We start from the raw sequence: 15,093 nt of genomic DNA, 5'->3' as shown, positions 1-15,093 counted from the left end.
ATCAATTATAGAGGATAATAATAACACTCTATATCTCGAGCTGTCTTTTCCAGCCTCTCGATCGTTGTCCACTTAATGCTCGCACAGATGAAAACCCCCCATTTCAAACTTCGCCCTCGCCCCCTCGGCTTTCATCCCACGCTCCTCCATCAGCTTCTCTCGATACCCCTTCGCCTCGTCCAGTCCCATTGGCTTGAACTCCACATCGCTCATGTTCGTCGTCTGCAGCTCAACCGGCAGCTTCTTCTTCTCCCCCCCGCCCCACTCGGTGCACCAGTCCTCACGCTGCGGGGGTACATTCGCGGTGGAAATCACCCGTCGCGACGGGTCAATCAGGAAGAACGCGAGGATCTTGCGGTGGCCCGGTTTCGTGCGGTCCGCCAACTCAAAGGGCTCGACGCAGTGCTGCAGGGTATTGGGGAAGGAGAGCAGGCGGCCCTGTTGGCATTCCACGCCGCCCAGGAACTGCGTGATGTCGCCGGAGTCGGCGCGGCCGAGGTAGGGCTCGAAGCCGAAGACGCGCAGGAACTGGTGCTCGTTTTGCTTGTAGCGGAGGTCGTCGAAGGCGCGGTCGTCGCCGCGGCAGCGGAAGAACAGCATGTTCGACGTGATGTTTTCGCTGGAGAAGTAGTAGATTGCTGTTGCGCAGATGCGTTCGTTCTACAGGGGTTGTTAGTGGACACATTTATGGAATTGATATGGGTTTGGAATACCAGCTTTCCCTCGATATGCCAGCTGCCGCCCTCGTAGGTCGGCTTCTCCGGCGTCAGCTCGATGTTCGCCAGCTTCACGATGACCTGCAGTCCCTTCTCGGCGTGGTGGGCCTGCAGGTCGGCGACGTGTCGAGGCACAGGGGGCGTGAAGGGAGACGGTTCTGGTTGCTTGAGCTGGAGCGCGTCGCGCCGCCCGCGATGGTTACCCCCCAACCCGGACTCCGGCTCATCGGGGGGGAGATACTCAACTTGTGTATACCGAATCCGACGGGGGACGTCGTCGTCTCGCGTGAGCGTCGCATTCCACAGCGGGATCACCCGTGTCAATATCTCCTCGATGACACCGTACAGCTCGTGGTGCTTCGTCGGGTGCAGGTTATTGATATACGACGCAATCCGGCACCGGGCACCGCCGTCGCCGCCGCCGTTGTCGAACTTGACGTCGCACGGCAGCCACTGGAACCGGTTACTGTAGGGGCTGTGCGTCTGGCGGAAGCCAAGCTTGGGCAGGTCAGGGACCTTCGCGACCTCTCCAAGACCAACGCTGAGGAGACAATCCTCCCTCCCGATCACCCTGTCCCTCAGGACGCGGGTGCGGCCGTAGACGAGCGGGAAGAGAGACGGGTGCACGAGGTCAACGACCTTATCGTCAGAGTCCGGATGGTAGTCCTTGGGCCCCTCGTCTTCGAGCTTCTTGACGAGCTCGCCCAGACGGCGCTGGAGATCCGGGGGGATCGCAGTGTCGGACTTGACGACGCCGGGGTCGTACGACGTCACGATCCCGGTCTTGTTATATTCGGCGGCTTTCCACCGCAGCTCGGCGATCATGTAGTCCATAATCAGGTCCGTGACGTCGTCGTCGTTGACGAGCTCATCCCGCCAGTTGGCGACGATCTCCTCGTTGAAGACCTTCTCCGTCCATTTGGGCTTGTTCGTGAGGCTCTCCATGATCTGCATCATGACTATCTCGCGGAGGGTGAATGTGTACCTGTCCGTATTAGCTGCGGCACTACAGTCTGGGTAGGGGGACGGAATACCCAACATAGCCGCGAAGGATATCCTTCCCATCGAGGGCGTTCGCGTAGACGAACTCGCCTGGGCATCTCTAGATGTTGGTCAGAGTTGGAGCAGCGCGTGACGGGGAAGGTGTGTACCTTCGGATGGAAGTTCAGGGGCAGGGTCAGCCCCGGGAGGTCCAGGGGCGTGGACTCGGACATTGAGACGAGATGGAAGGTGTCGCTTGCAAGAACGAGGCAAGCCGTGGATTGTCGACGATTTCAGTCTCCCTTGGTCGCTGGAGGATCGTGGTGACTCCGCTTTTCAGGATTGGCCAGGACCTCGTATACCGATACCCCTCTTCCAAGGTCAAGGAATGCCGCTGACGCTTGTCCTTTGAATGAGACAAACGTCGGAGAGTTGAAGAAGATGACTCTCAATTATTTCCGAGTCCCTGGTCCTCGTTGATTCCAGGTCTTTTTATACCAAGACCCTGACCCCAACACGAGCTCATCCCGGCAGGCAGCGGCTTGGCGGATCTAGGCATGTCTAGGCATCTAGTAAGTCGGGCAGATGCGGGTGATTGGAAAAACTCAAGACAACCCTGCCAAGTGAAGGACTATTCTGGTTGAAGTGTGTGGTGTAGACAATGGCTATGGTGGCAGAAGAGCTACACTTAGCCCTAAGGTCGTGGACTAAATAACATCGGCCGGCTACAAGCGCAGCATCACATACGAATCAATACAAAAGTCAAGGAAAGATAATAACAGCTACTCCGGCGTATACGGCGTCTCATATGGCCGCTCAGCCTGCGGCGTAATCCGCGCCAGATGGCGCCGCTCCCCAGTGCTCCAGTCCACAATCGCCGAGTGCGCCGTCACGCGGTTCTACACCGTCAGCATCCCTGAATTTACGAAAGAGTGAAGCGAAGGGGGGCGAAGGGAGGGTAGGAAACGTACATCCCAAACAACAACGGTCCCCGGCGCCCAGCGCACGCGCACCTGGAAATCAATCCCGCGACTAATATGTCCCAGCAGGAACCCCAGCAGCGCCTCGCTCTCCTCCTTCTTCAACCCCACAATCCCGCGCGTGAACCCACCGTTGACGAAAAGCGCCTTCTCCCCCGTTGCCGGGTGCGTCCGCACAACCGGGTGCTCGTTGACAACGGCCTCCCGGCGTACGACGCCGCCGCGCTGCGTGCTAAACTCCGCCTGCTCGACACCCGAGTGCGTCGCCTTCAGCCCGTGCAGCCGCTCCTTGACCAACGGGGAGAGACGGTTATACGCCTCGACCTGGTTCACGAAGGCCGTGTCCCCGCCTACCGCGGGGGTGTCGAGGATATACAGGAATGTCGTCCCGGGTGGCTGCGCCTCGTACGTGACGTCAGAGTGCCAGGCTACGCTGCTATTGCGGCCGGCCAGGAACGCGTCAAATTCACTGGTATTCCCGTTGCGATGAACCAGGTGGATCTCGGGATACCCCTCTGGACTCCCTGAGGTCGGGTGGATATGGTGGCGGCCGAAGTAGGCGCCGAAATCGAGGGCTTCCTGGATCGGGAGCGAGGCGAGGTCCTGGTTGCGGAAGGCGACGACCTTGCGCTGTGCGACGAGGAGGGCGAGTTGGTCTTTTCCCCTGTCAGAGAGCTTGGAGAGCTGCACGCCTGTTACCTCGGAGCCGGTTGTTGGGGTGAGGTCTTGGATTGTCGAGCCGGGGGCGAGGAGGTCCGGGAATGTGGGATCGGCGTTGAGGCCGTGCTCGGTGTGTGTGAAGGGCTGGAGCGGGGGGTATTTCTCCGAGTCGTCCCAGACAGGGAGGTAGTGAGGATACTGCTGGTGTTAGTTGCGTCAATGTAAAAAGAGAGAGGGCGTACAGTCGCCGTGGTGGTGCCGCCCTCTTCATCGATGGCCCGTCGGATCTTGGGCTTCTCGGTGACGGCCTCGGATTTTGGTACTTCGGCGGATGGGGACATGGTGCTAAATGTCGTAGACTAAGTTCGATATCAATGTCTCACGCTCGCAAGACAAGATTCAAAGATTTATATCCCGCGACCCCTCTCACACCATTGCATCCCCAGATCGCGCGACCACTGACATCGGCGATAAGCAAGTACCCTGGCCAGTTATTGCACAATCGAGCTCATGAGGGATTCGGCGATTAGATAGCAACGATTATCTGACCTCTGCTCTGAGGACTCATTGGCACGGTTGCTGCTAATGACACCATATACTCCAAGAATGGCGGGTATATTGACACACACACACCATGCGAGAGGGAGAGGAGAAGGCCCACGGGGGTATTATATATCGAGCCACGTGAGGGTGATTCCTCCGAATTTGTAGCTGCGAGATACATCGATGATTGCATCTGCGCGCGGAGGTCTGCCTAAGTCACCCGTCCTGGGAGGACACCAATTTCATGGAAGAATAGGATGCCGGAGGAATCACAGGGAGTCTTCTGGAGTGTTTCTTGGTAGTGAGAATAGTAGATGTACAGTCGCGTCGTATAAGTCGTTCGTATCTCATAGATTGGTACAGTATACACCCAAATCCAGCCCAGGCATCAAGCCGCTTCCCCCCTCGAGGTTCTCCTCCCAACCAAGTTCGATAACCAGAGTCTAGGGGCTCGTCTGATCGGCGCCGGATTTTGAGACACTCCAGCGGGCATGGTCCTGATCCAGCCCGTCGCAATTGCGTACGTCGCTACAGCGAGTGCAGCGAATGTGACGATAAACGCAGTTGCCTCGTTGTTTAGATCGAATAGACGCATACCGAAGACCTAAGTGAGTTAGCAAATCGAGACTATCGCGTTGAGTGAGGTGTTGAGTCTTACAGAGAGATAAAGTACAGCAGTGACGGCGAAGACAAGGGTGCAACGGTTCTGTCGGCTGTTCTCTGCTCGACGGGTTTCCCTCGAGGCGTCTCTGACGTCCGTCTCGTTGACAAGCTGGAATCGTTAGACTGGATAATATCTTTCAACGATTGCGAAGGACAGACGTACGTCTCGAAGACCCCTGACCTCGTCTACCTTCCGCTCAATGCGGTCGAGGAGAGGCTGGAATCGTCTCTCGCAGTCCGCGATGACGGCAGAGGAGATCGCATCGAGGCCGTCGCGGTCAGCACGAAGCTCTTCGTCTGCACAGTTAGGATCGCAGTCCTGGAGAGGCAGGAATTCGTCTTCTTCTTCGTCTTCATCGTCGAACTCAGCCTGCGCAGGACTTTTTATGTATCTCTCCGCGAGAGAATCCAGGTGCTCATTCTGTTCGGCGAGCTGGGCCCGGATCTCGTTGAGGGCTGCTATGATCTCTCGGATTTCCTCGGCCAAGGTCTTGGTCTTCGGGTCGTCGTGGGGCACGCTCGAGGGCTCATCGTCGGTTGCATCGTCAAGAAAAGGCATAGGAATACAGGAGAGTGCTCAAGCAGGTCGTGAGTATCTGCAAACGAGTGCATGGTTCCAGTGAGGGGAATTGGAGTATGCTGGCAGCCAGACCGCATTTTCACATCTACCCCACCCGACTTGAACAAAAAGAAATATGTCTAGTCTGTTAAAGGCGAACAGTTCATCAAGCTCAACGACGTTTATCCACTTCGAGGCGAACTTGGACCCCCACGAACTCCGGAGTGGCTGGTTGGAATTGGGTGGCTGGGGTGGCTGCAGGAACGGTGCCCCAGCGCGAACACCTGCTCTCCGGAGTCCCTGCAAAGCAATCAATTTAAGCGGATGGAATGCATCCCCAATTATCGTGCATTTTTGTACGGAATGATGCTTCACTCTGTGGTACAGCAAGTTTGCTTTGCTAGGGTTTGTTTGGAACCCTAAGTTCTCCCAGTCAGCAGATCAGCCTCCAGAGACTGTGGTCACCGCAAGGAACCTCCAGATCTGGCCATGACCCTCATGAACCTTCGGAAGGCACTTGCCTTCTCATGAATCACATCATTCTGGCTCTGAGGAAACGGACGTCGGCCCGCTCACTCCTGCTTAGGGCTGACATCGGCAGGGGTCGGCTTTTGACTTGCGGCACACCGGCATTCCACGGCTATTCGCCAAGGCACAAATTCCACGTTCTGGCACAGTGTGAGTTTGAGGGCTTGTCGTTGAATCATGAGAACACAGAAGGCCAAGAGAGCTCGACGTGCCGAAGTCTGGGCCGGACTTGACTGTCGCGCCGGGATGTTTCCTCTCTGGCAGCGGGACGATCGCTGGTGATCGCCCTGCTTCCTGCGACAAATGGCTTCAGGCGCTGTTTCGGGGGGCGTTTGGGCGCGTTTGGGCGCGTCTTGGCTGGTGTTCGGCAGTCTGGACGCCGCTGGAACTGCCGTCGCCAAGAAGATGTGGTGTGGAGGTCCGCTGAAGAACTGGGGAGAGCTGTTTGAGGTTGATTGCGCTTCCCCGGATCTGCTTCGTTAGTGGTTCGGTTAATTTCCTTGCGTCCTTTTTGGCTATTGTATACCCTCATGGCACGGTCGCCGATCTTCAGACAGACCAGAAAAAAAGGTATAAAGGACACCTCCTCCTCTCTGAGTTCTTGCTCTCCTGTCACCCACCACTGCCCTTCAATCCTTCTATGAAAATGCCCTCCCTCAAGACCACCGCTCTCCTCGCCACGGGCCACGCCCTCCTGGCCGCCGCCGCCTGCGGCGACCAACCAACCCTCGTCAACGGGTACAACACCATCGACGTCAACGGCCAAGCCCGCGACTACATCCTGCAGCTCCCCGACAACTACGACCCGGCCACGGAGCATCGCTTCGTGATCGCGTACCACTGGCGCGACGGGACAATGGACAACGTCGCCGAGGGCGGGTACTACGGCCTGTCAGCGCTCGCAGCGTCGGACCCAACGATCTTCATCGCACCCCAGGGGTTCAACAACGGCTGGGCCAACACCAACGGCGAGGACATCGCCTTCACGGACGCCCTCCTCGAGACCCTCCAGGGCGACCTGTGCATTGACTCGACCCGCATCTTTGCGACGGGCTGGTCCTGGGGCGGCGGCATGAGCTATTCCCTTGCGTGCTCGCGGCCCGAGGTCGTCCGCGCTGTGGCGGTGCTTTCCGGTGCTGAGATCAGTGGGTGTGATGGGGGCACGACGCCGGTGGCGTACTTCGGGCAGCATGGCGTGCATGATAGCGTGCTTCCTATTGACATGGGCCACCAGCTGCGCGATAAGTTTGTCGAGCTGAATGGGTGTGACCCTGGCAACCCGGAGGAGCCGGCGCAGGGCAGCGGCACGCACATTGTCACGGATTATACCGGGTGCACGGAGGGGTATCCTGTGGAGTGGGTTGCGTTTGATGGGGACCATGAGCCGACGCCGAGTGATGCGGGCGCTGGCGAGTCGTTTACCCCTGAGTTGATTTGGACTTTCTTTACGCAGTTCTAGCTGGCTGGATTTGCTTGACTGTCCTGTCCTTGCTCGATGGTCGTGTGTGATTTGACTGTATTGAGATTGGAGCTGTTGGACGACACCCTGTCTATAGCTGAAGAGTTAGCTGGCCTGTGAATGAAGTGTTTTCGGATAATAGCAGTGAGCCGAGACAGTAGTGCTGTTAATATAGATCACTACCAGATATGTACAGTGTGACTCGAGGGTTGACTTATTGCAATCCCGATGCAGATAGTGAGTACATTGAGAAATGAGATAGCACAGCTATAGAGTACGCAACCAGCCGAGCCTACGCAGCCAGCTCGAAAGACGACACGGTGACACTCCCCCCCAGGTCCGTCGTCGCAAAGTTGAAGATCCCATACCGATACCCCATGAAGAACTCCCAGTTCGTGTCCATCGCATACGGATCCCCCAAGTCCGTGAAGGTCTCCCCGTCCAGGCTGTACGAGAACTGGCCCGCCGCCCCGCCGGGACTGATATCCGCGTTGAGGCGCAGCCACACCTCCGTCCCAGAGAGCTCGGCTGTCGCGGTCTCGCTGCCTGTCGAGACCGTGTTCCAGTCGCTGTCCATCTCGAGACCGCTCGTCACACTGATGTGCGACGAGCCGCCGTCGTTGACGACCCCGATCCACGCGGAGTAGTGGCGCAGCAGCGCCAGGCCCGCGCGGTCGCCCGCAGCCATCGAGCTAATATCCAGATGGATCGTGCCGGACGAGGTCGGGCCCAGGATGCGGTGCGTGAGCGTGTTCTTCGCCGCATACAGATCATCCGTGACGGTCGCCGTCGAGAGCGTCAGGCCGCCCTCGCCAACACTCCACGCGTCGTTGTCGGGGTTATGGTTCCACTCCCACTGCGCGGACAGCGCAGACCCCGTGAAGTTCTCCGTATACGGCTGGAACGAGTTCACGGTGTCCCCAGATGGCGTGATATTCGGGGCATCGTACGTCGCGCCCCAGCCGCCGTCGACCAATTGCACCGTCGGCCACCCGTCACTGTCCCAGGTTATCGGCGCGAAGACGGGGATGCGTCCGCCCGGGTACGCGTCGATGAACGCCGTGTAGTACCAGTCTCCGTTGGGGGTGTCGACGAGCCCGCCCTGGTGTGGGAACCCGGTGCCCTCGACGGGGCTGGGCACGCTGGTGACGAGCGGGCGGCGCTCGTAGGGGCCCATGGGGCCAGACGTGGACTTGAGGACGTGCTCCTCGGCCGCGGGGTGCGTGGTCAGGATGTAGAAGGTGCCGTCGCGCTCGATGAAGCGCGATCCCTCGATGTAGCCTGCGTCATCCTGCGGGAAGACGAGCTGGGTGCTGACCTCGCTGAGGGCGTCGCCGTCGGCGGAGAGCTCGGCGACGGAGATCCCGCTGTTGCCGTAGGCGACGTAGATCTTGTCGTCCGAGGTGAAGAGCAGGCCGCAGTCGTAGTAGCAGGTGCCGATGGTGGAGGACTGCGTCCAGGGGCCTGCGGGGTCGGTGGCGGTGTAGACGTATGTGACGCCGTCGATGCAGCCCATCCAGTAGAAGGTGGAGGTGCTTTCGCGGTAGCGCAGGGTCGACGCCCAGGTGCCCTGGATGTAGGCCTGGCCGCCCTCGAGGTAGTACGCGTCGCCAAAGGCGAGCTCGGGGATGGCGTGGCCGATGAACTCCCAGTTCATGAGGTCGTACGACCGCAGAACCGGGGCGCCCGGCGAGTAGTGCATATTCGACGAGGTGTAGTAGAAGGCATCGTCGACGCGGATGACCTCGAGATCGGCGAAGTCGGACCAGAAGATCGGGTTGGTGAGCTGGGCCATGGCTGGAGCGAGGGCCAGCGAGGCAGAGAGAAGGCTCTTCATGGTGAAGTTGAATTGGAGAAGCGTGGGACTTGGAGAATCTGTCGTCTTGGAGATCGGGGCAGGTTTTATCCTCACGAATTAACCGAGTCCAGCAGCGCCTGCACCGGCTCCTTTGGTCGGTTAATAATTGCGATCAACAACAGAGGCGTGAAGAGTCGAGAGCAGGCAAATAGGGAGGCTGCCTCCACCGGAGCTCCAGACTGCGGCCGAAACTCCTTTCCTGAAGCATCGAGACAAGCCCATCCCCGCTTCCCCGGATTCGCCCTGCGTTTCAAGTTGAGGTCCCTCAAACATGCAGGATCCAGGTTCCTGAATCACCACCTGCACAGACGGAGCGAAGTCAAACAGTATGCACTCCCCGTTGGTGGAAAAGGGAGGCTAGACGGCAACAGTCGAACAGCAGATTTCTTACGTTGTATGTCCATGCTGGATGATCACATATCCAACCTCTCAAGGGAAAAAAAACCTCACAGTGGCCCTCCGTCCACGGGTGGAATATTCCCGAGTACCTTCATCAAAACCCTCAGAATCGGATTCTTCTCCCCCAGCACCCCCTCCAACCGCCCAATATCGCGCTCAATCTCCCCCTGCAACCGCATAATCACCCACCACGTCTCCTCCATCGCGCCGGCATCATTCATCATGCCCAAAATCTGCCGTTTACTTTCATCCGGCAGCCTCGGCACGCGTGCCCTGTCCCGTCGCAGCAGAAGACCCGTCAGGATCTCCCTACGCATCGGGTCCGCACAGCACTGCACGACCGGGTACGAGCACTTGCCCTCGTCCAAGTCTTCTGCAAACCCTTTTTTTTGGGTATAGTCTGCACTTTGCAGGTTCATGTAGTCGTCGCGGATCTGGTACCACCGGCCCATAAGTCGGGTGAGTTGGTCAAAGCTGGTATTTTCAATCAACGTTTTGTCATCTTCGCCGCCGGCAAGAGCAAGCATCGAGCGCAGAAGCATTCGGAACAACGCGCCGGTCTTGCAGTCAACCATGGACATGTACTCCTCTTCGGACGGACAGCGTCCTGTAAACCTCCAGTTGAGTTCCCAGCTCTGGCCCGTGAAGAGCGTTTCCAGGTCCTCGAGGAGAGCCGTCATGAGGGCGGGACTAGAGGATCCATGTGCATGTACGTACTTCGCAACACGAACAAACATGTACGTCGCACTGTTGATAGCTTGCGCTTCGCCGAAGATAACATGTGCCGCGGTGCCGCCGCGCCGGAGGAGCGAGCTATCCTGGATATCGTCGAGGATGAGCGAGGCATTGTGCAGGTCGCTGACAATGTCTTTGACGAGGGCGACAGATGCGGCGGGGAGGCCGAACCAGAGGTTGAATGCATCGACCAGCTGCGGGAGAACGTTCTTCGAGCTGAGGGACTGGATGTAGCGGATCGGGGTGTCGAGGCTGGTCTGGTCGAGTTTGGGGGTCGGAGAACAATCCGGGGTGGTCTGTCTCAATCGCTCGACAAGACGTCGTGGCGATGGATGGTCTACGGGAACCTGGACATTCTCAAACCCATCCTCCGCGCTTGAACTGTTCGTACGACTCTCGGCGGAGTTATACCGCGGGCAGACACAGGCCCAGTAGTGGTACCCGCCTATCAACGGCGCGAGGGAATTCACCATCATCTTTAGATGAACCGGTAGATCAGGGCGCGCCCGACAGAAGACATCTCGGGCCTTCAAGAAGCTGGCCTCAAGGTCCAGGATATCCTGCTTCACGCGGGCTATTGCGTCCTCCTCCACTAGCCCGGTGTTCATATAGAACAGTACGGCGTTCGTGGTCCGGTGCCGCAGCTGCCCTCTCTCCTTGCTCCAGCTGTAGAAGTCGTTTGAGAGCACAGTTGGCCGCATAGCTGCTTTGAAGAGAGACTCCATCATGCTGTATTCTGCCTGTGAGAGCCGGATGCCCATGCCGAACGCGATTCGCCAGATGGCGACCCTGGTAGCAGTCAGATTATCTCTCTGGATCAAGGAGTAAGAGCGGCGTACCGCGACCCCGAGTCCCGGATCCGATGCTCCAGGTACTCGTCGAGGGTGCGAAAATGCGGTATCCCATGGCCATCCACGACCCGCAGCCACTCCGCCGAGTAGCTCTTCATCATGTCCAGACCGGCCTGCAGGTCGATCTCGAGACACTCCAGGACAACGGCGGAGAAGATCTTCTTCATGAGGAGGCCCCTCATCGACCCGTCTGTGGTCGCCGTGCTGTTCGGATCGAGGGCGCTGGCGAGACGCTCATGGACGGCAGACAGCGATGCAACGTCATCCGTCTCTGTGAAATCTTGAACCTGGTCCATTAGCTCTATAAGAACTTCCGGGAGGAAGAGTGTTATACCATCGTGCAAAAACCCCAGCTCCGCGGTATACGCAACAATCTCTATCCTCTCGGGCAGGACCTCTGGGTACGACAGGCTGACCATGTTGCCTGCCAACGAAGCAGTACAAAAAGGCTTGTTACTTTGTCCGCGATTGAACGTTCGCGCGGAGTCGTCGACTGCACGTTTGCTTCCGGTGTCTGCTCGGTCATCCGCCACGTTGAGTCGGGCTCCGATGGTCGTGAAGCAGCCTGCCTCGCGCATTGCATCTTCGCTGACGGGATGCGAAGACCTGAACGGAACTTCCGGGTAGGGGATTACTTGGTTGTACATGATACGACTCGAATGGGGTTTCTCGGCGGAGCAGTAGGTTTGTGAGTGACGATTTGAGACAGAAAGACTTCTTTTGTTCAGCTTTGTTCCTCTCGTTCTGGACTCTTCTCCAATTGCCTCCTCAAAAATGAGATTTGCGATTTAGGCAGCTCGGTCCGTATCGGGAGGCATATGCATCCTGCTACCCAATGGCCTGGCGGGGCTGAGGACGCAGCATGCATCATGCGGGGTACTTTGGGCCGCCGTCAGCCGGAGAACCCTTTCTTTGCAAGTCAAGTGGTTGCGGGGTTGATAATTGATTTTGGTCTTCGTCGCGGTCTGGACTTGTCTCCCTGGGCTATGACGAGTCACGGGGGTGCGAGATACGGGGAGGTCGCGGAGGAATGAGAGGGATAAGATAGGTTGACGAATCTGACTTGCTACACTAACTACGGTCTATCGAGGGGTTTTAATACCTGCGAGGAGGCCTGCGATAGACTTCATGTTCGCCATCTTGGGAGGGACCAATTGAAGAGCGAGGGAAACAAGTGATCCTTCACCGGTCGACCGCTGTCTTTCTCGTGGATGGCCACCGGAGTCATGGGGAGGTACACTTATTCACTCTATTAAGCGAAGTACGCGAGCTCTACGAGTGAGTGTCATAATCGAGCATAATCCAGCATTACTAGACATCAGGACGTCCTAATCTCGTCGTTGCTCCAATTTCTTCCGAAGTATCTTATATCAATTCCAGTCCCCGGCACTCTCTGAGACTCCTCCATCTCTTCTACAGCACTACTAATACCGATCCTACGGCTGCCGAATCGGACATTCATTAATATCCTTCTTCCAATGCCTCGCTGCATAGTCGGGAAGCACCTCGCGGCTTGTATACTCTGACGGCAGGTAAGGCTTCACGTCTTTATCGGTATACGGCGTCCCCTTCAGCGCTTTGAGGAGCTTTGTTCCCACGTAGCTGGTGAAGACGACGTCGAAAGAGGGCGGGTACTGCGGGGGGTTCGGGAAGCCGGCGTTGCTCCAGAACAGTTTCGTGTAGGCCTCTGTCTCGTTGATTTTTGAGTGAAGCGTGTCGTCGCCGTCGTCGCCGAGGCCGTCGTGGGTTGTGTACCCTGGGCTTGCGTTTTTGTCCTCTCTAAGGCTCCTGAGCTCGAGGTGGGTGGCTGGGGCGTCGTCGACGCTGGGGCAGTCCTGGCCACTAGGGCAGGACACAGTGGCATTTAAGTCCAGCTTTTTAACCATCTTCTCGAAACAAGCACACGGCATATTGGGAATATACTCGAACGTATTCGGGAAGGGCACGATGGCATACGCATCACCCAGATAGAACGGACCCTGGTAGATATTATCGCGGATTGTGCCTTCGTTGGCCCACACCACGCGCGGGACCGTGGCACGCTCCTTGTTCACGACGACATCCGAAAGCGCGTCTTTCAGGACTTCGTAGATGTTGCCGTCCTCCCCTACCCCCTTGCAGTTATAGCAGTAGTCCTCCTTTGCGCAGCCCAGGTAGTACGTGAGGTTGAGCTGGTGCCGGGCCTTGGAGATATCATCGGTGACTTTACGGCCGAGCGGCGTGTCAAAGGTCGCGGGCACGGAGACGTTGTCAGCCTCCAGGCCGACGGTATGGTATGCGAAGGTCAGACGGTTCCAGTCGAGGTATCGTCGGTCGAGACGGTAAGTCGCCGTTGCGGTGCAGTTATTCTCGGGCTTCGGGTTGGGAAGTGCATCTTTTGTACCCGTCCAGGTAGGCGAGGGCACGTCGGCCAGGGCCACCCAGCCCACCGTGTCGCCGTACTTCCCAGACTCAATGCCAGACGACGTCTCGTCGTAGCACGTAAAGTTGCGATGGTGTGCATGCCCACCAAAGATCTGGATAGGCTTGGTCGTGGAGTTCCGGATCCGATCACGCAGACACACCAGGGGGTTATCCTGCTTCAGATCAAGGCAGGGCGAGTACGTCGGTGCGTGCCCGACAATCACGTACAGATCCGCCTCTACCTTCATGGCTTCCTCAAACCACTTCTCGCCAAACATTTGCTCTGCGCTGTACCACTCGGTATTGGTTTTATCACGCAGGGAATCTTCAGTCGTCACCCCGAAGGCGACGATGCGCAGCCCGTTTCTGGTCTGGAATGCGCGGTACCGGTTTCCTATCGCCTCGAGTTTACCGTCTACTCGCACGTCCATGTTACTGGTTAGGAACCGCTCGCCGTATATCCTCGACAGGTTGCGGTGGATGTTCAGTGCCTCTTCCCCAGTCCGCACGCCGTGATTCCCCACCGTCACCAGGTCGTAGTCGATATTCTCGAAGATGCTATCCGAGACCGCTCCCTTAGGGCTAGTGCTATCGCTCAGGCCACCGCCGTCATGGAAGTCTCCTAGAGAAAAAAAGAGCAATCAGCCAAAGCGTGCTGCTTGAACATAAAAACTGAAACGCAGAGAACTAACCACTGTCGACGAGAAGAAGATCGACCTTCTTCTGAAACGCCTTGTCCTGCATGTGCTTGACAAAGGATACTAAATCGCCCCAGTCGCCGCCCCAGCTGGGCACGTTTGCGTGTCCATCCAGCCATCCGTGCGTATCTGTCGTGTGGATGAAGTTGACTTTGCCCCAGGGAAGCGGCCTCCATGGTTTCTCGGTGGCATTGTGCGCTTCTTTCTGCTGACGGGGGTATATCTTGTGCGAACTGGTAGTTCCATCCGATGTAGTGACTGTAGCCGTGGCTACAGCCAGGGTTAGGGTTGTGGCCGAGAGGAAAGACAGGAACCGCATGCTGACCATGCAAGTACACAAGCCTTCTTTTGATATGGAGATGCTGAGAATGCGACAGAAACTTGGGGTGAGAAGAGGGATTAGGAGTATTTTTCAGCCATCCGACGAAAGTACTACTGATCGTCCAAGCAGTCCCTCTCGGGGGAGTGGATTGTCGGTCTGACTGAGGTGACACAACACAGGGAAGAACCAATAAAAAAAATCCTATCACCAGGACGAACCGCATGGCACCCGTGTCGCCCGGAGAAACGGTGTTCTAAGCCCCAGCAGCGACAGGTTGCTCTGGGTTCCCCGGCGCGTGCGGTGTATCAAAACTCCGGCCTCGACACCTCGTCACAATGCACAGAGGAGAATGCGGCAAAACACGCGGGCCACTTTTCAGCTCGCCTCTCGCTCAAGCGGGAGTCTCATACTTGAGCGTCTCTCCGTCAACTTCCCGAGCCCTAACGCCGATAAGACTCGCTGTTTGCTTGTCATGCTGTCTCTTCGCCTTCGCCCGTTGATACACGTCAACTACCATGCAAGCAAGGCAATGATCTCCTATTGAGTGCAGAATACACCTCACATTCCGGCGGGCTGGTCACCTGCGTTGCTGGCCAGAGCTTCACCGTCGGGAAGCGTCGAGACGGCCCGTCGGGCGTGGTATATACTCGATGGCAGGACAGCTTTATACGAGAATGGGGCTGTGGATAGAGTTCCTACAAGACTGGAGCTTAGTTTCTGCTAATTTGATATGTGAAA

The 15,093-nt window shown here is 57.5% G+C and overlaps 7 protein-coding genes across 7 annotated transcripts; 1 reads left to right on the top strand and 6 right to left on the bottom strand.

The window, feature by feature from the left end:
* Positions 1 to 26: 26 nt before the first annotated feature.
* Positions 27 to 2,204, bottom strand: BJX67DRAFT_309924 (DUF4246 domain-containing protein). Its single transcript, XM_071027137.1, has 4 exons — positions 1,868 to 2,204; positions 1,751 to 1,818; positions 714 to 1,701; positions 27 to 660 (listed from the first exon to the last, which is right to left on the bottom strand). The coding sequence occupies exons 1-4, from the start codon at positions 1,928 to 1,930 to the stop codon at positions 73 to 75; spliced, it is 1,707 nt and encodes a 568-aa protein (XP_070881277.1). The 5' UTR covers positions 1,931 to 2,204; the 3' UTR covers positions 27 to 72.
* On the bottom strand, positions 2,205 to 3,975 carry BJX67DRAFT_309923 (TauD/TfdA dioxygenase family protein). The gene is made up of 3 exons (XM_071027136.1): positions 3,580 to 3,975; positions 2,669 to 3,535; positions 2,205 to 2,596 (listed from the first exon to the last, which is right to left on the bottom strand). The coding sequence occupies exons 1-3, from the start codon at positions 3,676 to 3,678 to the stop codon at positions 2,480 to 2,482; spliced, it is 1,083 nt and encodes a 360-aa protein (XP_070881276.1). The 5' UTR covers positions 3,679 to 3,975; the 3' UTR covers positions 2,205 to 2,479.
* A 79-nt stretch (positions 3,976 to 4,054) lies between these two features.
* BJX67DRAFT_309911 (uncharacterized protein) lies at positions 4,055 to 5,244 on the bottom strand. Its single transcript, XM_071027135.1, has 3 exons — positions 4,707 to 5,244; positions 4,539 to 4,652; positions 4,055 to 4,484 (listed from the first exon to the last, which is right to left on the bottom strand). The coding sequence occupies exons 1-3, from the start codon at positions 5,100 to 5,102 to the stop codon at positions 4,269 to 4,271; spliced, it is 726 nt and encodes a 241-aa protein (XP_070881275.1). The 5' UTR covers positions 5,103 to 5,244; the 3' UTR covers positions 4,055 to 4,268.
* Positions 5,245 to 6,276: 1,032 nt separating this feature from the next.
* On the top strand, positions 6,277 to 7,089 carry BJX67DRAFT_375405 (alpha/beta hydrolase family esterase; the record flags this gene model as incomplete). The annotated part of the gene is made up of 1 exon (XM_071031687.1): positions 6,277 to 7,089. One exon carries the CDS (start codon positions 6,277 to 6,279, stop codon positions 7,087 to 7,089), a length of 813 nt encoding a protein of 270 aa, XP_070881274.1.
* Positions 7,090 to 7,221: 132 nt separating this feature from the next.
* On the bottom strand, positions 7,222 to 9,231 carry BJX67DRAFT_366751 (putative xylosidase/glycosyl hydrolase). Its single transcript, XM_071030435.1, has one exon. The coding sequence runs from the start codon at positions 8,924 to 8,926 to the stop codon at positions 7,382 to 7,384; it is 1,545 nt and encodes a 514-aa protein (XP_070881273.1). The 5' UTR covers positions 8,927 to 9,231; the 3' UTR covers positions 7,222 to 7,381.
* A 162-nt stretch (positions 9,232 to 9,393) lies between these two features.
* On the bottom strand, positions 9,394 to 11,579 carry BJX67DRAFT_385788 (bifunctional terpene synthase/polyprenyl synthetase family protein; the record flags this gene model as incomplete). The annotated part of the gene is made up of 2 exons (XM_071033935.1): positions 9,394 to 10,870; positions 10,921 to 11,579. The coding sequence occupies 2 exons, from the start codon at positions 11,577 to 11,579 to the stop codon at positions 9,394 to 9,396; spliced, it is 2,136 nt and encodes a 711-aa protein (XP_070881272.1).
* Positions 11,580 to 12,368: 789 nt separating this feature from the next.
* On the bottom strand, positions 12,369 to 14,421 carry BJX67DRAFT_391454 (Ser/Thr protein phosphatase family protein; the record flags this gene model as incomplete). Its single annotated transcript, XM_071034785.1, has 2 exons — positions 14,028 to 14,421; positions 12,369 to 13,957 (listed from the first exon to the last, which is right to left on the bottom strand). Exons 1-2 carry the CDS (start codon positions 14,359 to 14,361, stop codon positions 12,369 to 12,371), a joined length of 1,923 nt encoding a protein of 640 aa, XP_070881271.1. The 5' UTR covers positions 14,362 to 14,421.
* Between the last annotated feature and the right edge of the window lie 672 nt (positions 14,422 to 15,093).

The sequence above is a fragment of the Aspergillus lucknowensis genome (genome assembly GCF_044049455.1).
Source record: "Aspergillus lucknowensis strain CBS 449.75 chromosome Unknown BJX67scaffold_70, whole genome shotgun sequence".
NCBI lineage: Eukaryota > Fungi > Ascomycota > Eurotiomycetes > Eurotiales > Aspergillaceae > Aspergillus > Aspergillus lucknowensis.
Note: the sequence above shows the minus strand (reverse complement) of the source record. Positions and strands in the feature narration are given on the sequence as shown.

Bases quoted from the DNA above. Each gene is read 5' to 3' on its own strand.
- BJX67DRAFT_309923 (XM_071027136.1), bottom strand. From the start codon at position 3,678: ATGTCCCCATCCGCCGAAGTACCAAAATCCGAGGCCGTCACCGAGAAG. The intron at 3,536-3,579 runs GTACGCCCTCTC...TAACACCAGCAG, and splicing joins GCGGCACCACCACGGCGACT to TATCCTCACTACCTCCCTGT. The intron at 2,597-2,668 runs GTACGTTTCCTA...CTGACGGTGTAG, and splicing joins GGACCGTTGTTGTTTGGGAT to AACCGCGTGACGGCGCACTC.
- BJX67DRAFT_309911 (XM_071027135.1), bottom strand. From the start codon at position 5,102: ATGCCTTTTCTTGACGATGCAACCGACGATGAGCCCTCGAGCGTGCCC. The intron at 4,653-4,706 runs GTACGTCTGTCC...TAACGATTCCAG, and splicing joins AGGTCAGGGGTCTTCGAGAC to CTTGTCAACGAGACGGACGT. The intron at 4,485-4,538 runs GTAAGACTCAAC...TAACTCACTTAG, and splicing joins CTGCTGTACTTTATCTCTCT to GTCTTCGGTATGCGTCTATT.
- BJX67DRAFT_366751 (XM_071030435.1), bottom strand. From the start codon at position 8,926: ATGAAGAGCCTTCTCTCTGCCTCGCTGGCCCTCGCTCCAGCCATGGCC.
- BJX67DRAFT_309924 (XM_071027137.1), bottom strand. From the start codon at position 1,930: ATGTCCGAGTCCACGCCCCTGGACCTCCCGGGGCTGACCCTGCCCCTG. The intron at 1,819-1,867 runs GTACACACCTTC...ACCAACATCTAG, and splicing joins CCCTGAACTTCCATCCGAAG to AGATGCCCAGGCGAGTTCGT. The intron at 661-713 runs GTATTCCAAACC...CAACCCCTGTAG, and splicing joins GGCATATCGAGGGAAAGCTG to AACGAACGCATCTGCGCAAC.